The sequence below is a fragment of the Sinocyclocheilus rhinocerous genome, unplaced genomic scaffold (assembly GCF_001515625.1).
Source record: "Sinocyclocheilus rhinocerous isolate Xijiao unplaced genomic scaffold, SAMN03320098_v1.1 C36054478, whole genome shotgun sequence".
In the NCBI taxonomy this organism is placed as follows: Eukaryota; Metazoa; Chordata; class Actinopteri; order Cypriniformes; family Cyprinidae; genus Sinocyclocheilus; species Sinocyclocheilus rhinocerous.
In genome coordinates, this window is record NW_015771822.1 from 1 (window position 1) to 790 (window position 790).

At 44.6% G+C, this 790-nt stretch overlaps 1 protein-coding gene across 1 annotated transcript; it reads right to left on the minus strand.

Annotated features, from left to right (window-relative positions):
- Positions 1-83: 83 nt before the first annotated feature.
- On the minus strand, positions 84-738 carry LOC107735436 (voltage-dependent L-type calcium channel subunit alpha-1S-like). The gene is made up of 2 exons (XM_016547117.1): positions 531-738; positions 84-287 (listed from the first exon to the last, which is right to left on the minus strand). The coding sequence occupies exons 1-2, from the start codon at positions 723-725 to the stop codon at positions 180-182; spliced, it is 303 nt and encodes a 100-aa protein (XP_016402603.1). The 5' UTR covers positions 726-738; the 3' UTR covers positions 84-179.
- Positions 739-790: the final 52 nt, after the last annotated feature.

Here is a 790-nt window from a genome sequence, read left to right on the forward strand (position 1 = left end):
TAATTAATGACAGAATTTTCATTTTTGGGTGAACTATCGTTTTAAAGAAGGTTACTGAAATGAATCTTAGTACTCTACCAGTCAAAAGTTGGGACACACCAACTAATTTTTTCCATTATTCTAAAATGTGGACAATATCAGTAGAACGTTACTGATTTGAAGACCACAAATGTTTGGACTTACCCACACAGAACCCCCAGAACCAGATTCAAGATGAAGAACGAGCCCAAGAGAATCAGAGTCACAAAATACAGCCAGGGCCACTCCATTCCAATCGCGTCATTTACCTATAATAGGTCAAGAGTTAGCCTTTGCATCCCTATCATAGTCCTCTATCTCAGTGGTTCCCAACATATTTGATGTCTCCTTTATCTGAGACCAATTTCAAGTCTTGGAGTCTCTACTGACAAGCTGATAAGTTGAATAAAGTGTGTTCGGTTGGGGAGAAATGCAAAATGTCCAGAGTTGGGGGAACTGCAGGGTTGGGAACCACTGCTCTTTGTGTAACCGTTAAGGTAAGTGTCACTGACCCAGTACAGAACATCCGTCCAGCCCTGAGTGGTGATGCACTGGTATACCGTGATCATGGAAAATCCCAGATTGTCAAAGTGGGTAATGCCGTCATTCGGCCCGGGCCAACCACCGCTGCACTCGGTTCCATTTAGAGTGCAGCGCCTTCCGTTACCGGCCTGTGCGCACGGAGCCGCCTGCGCATCATCCCCCATGGCGATGATATCTGTGACATGACAGAGCATAGATCATGAACCTACATTTTTATTTACTGAAGATG

Bases quoted from the DNA above. Each gene is read 5' to 3' on its own strand.
- LOC107735436 (XM_016547117.1), bottom strand. From the start codon at position 725: ATGGGGGATGATGCGCAGGCGGCTCCGTGCGCACAGGCCGGTAACGGA. The intron at 288-530 runs GTCAGTGACACT...GACCTATTATAG, and splicing joins GGACGGATGTTCTGTACTGG to GTAAATGACGCGATTGGAAT.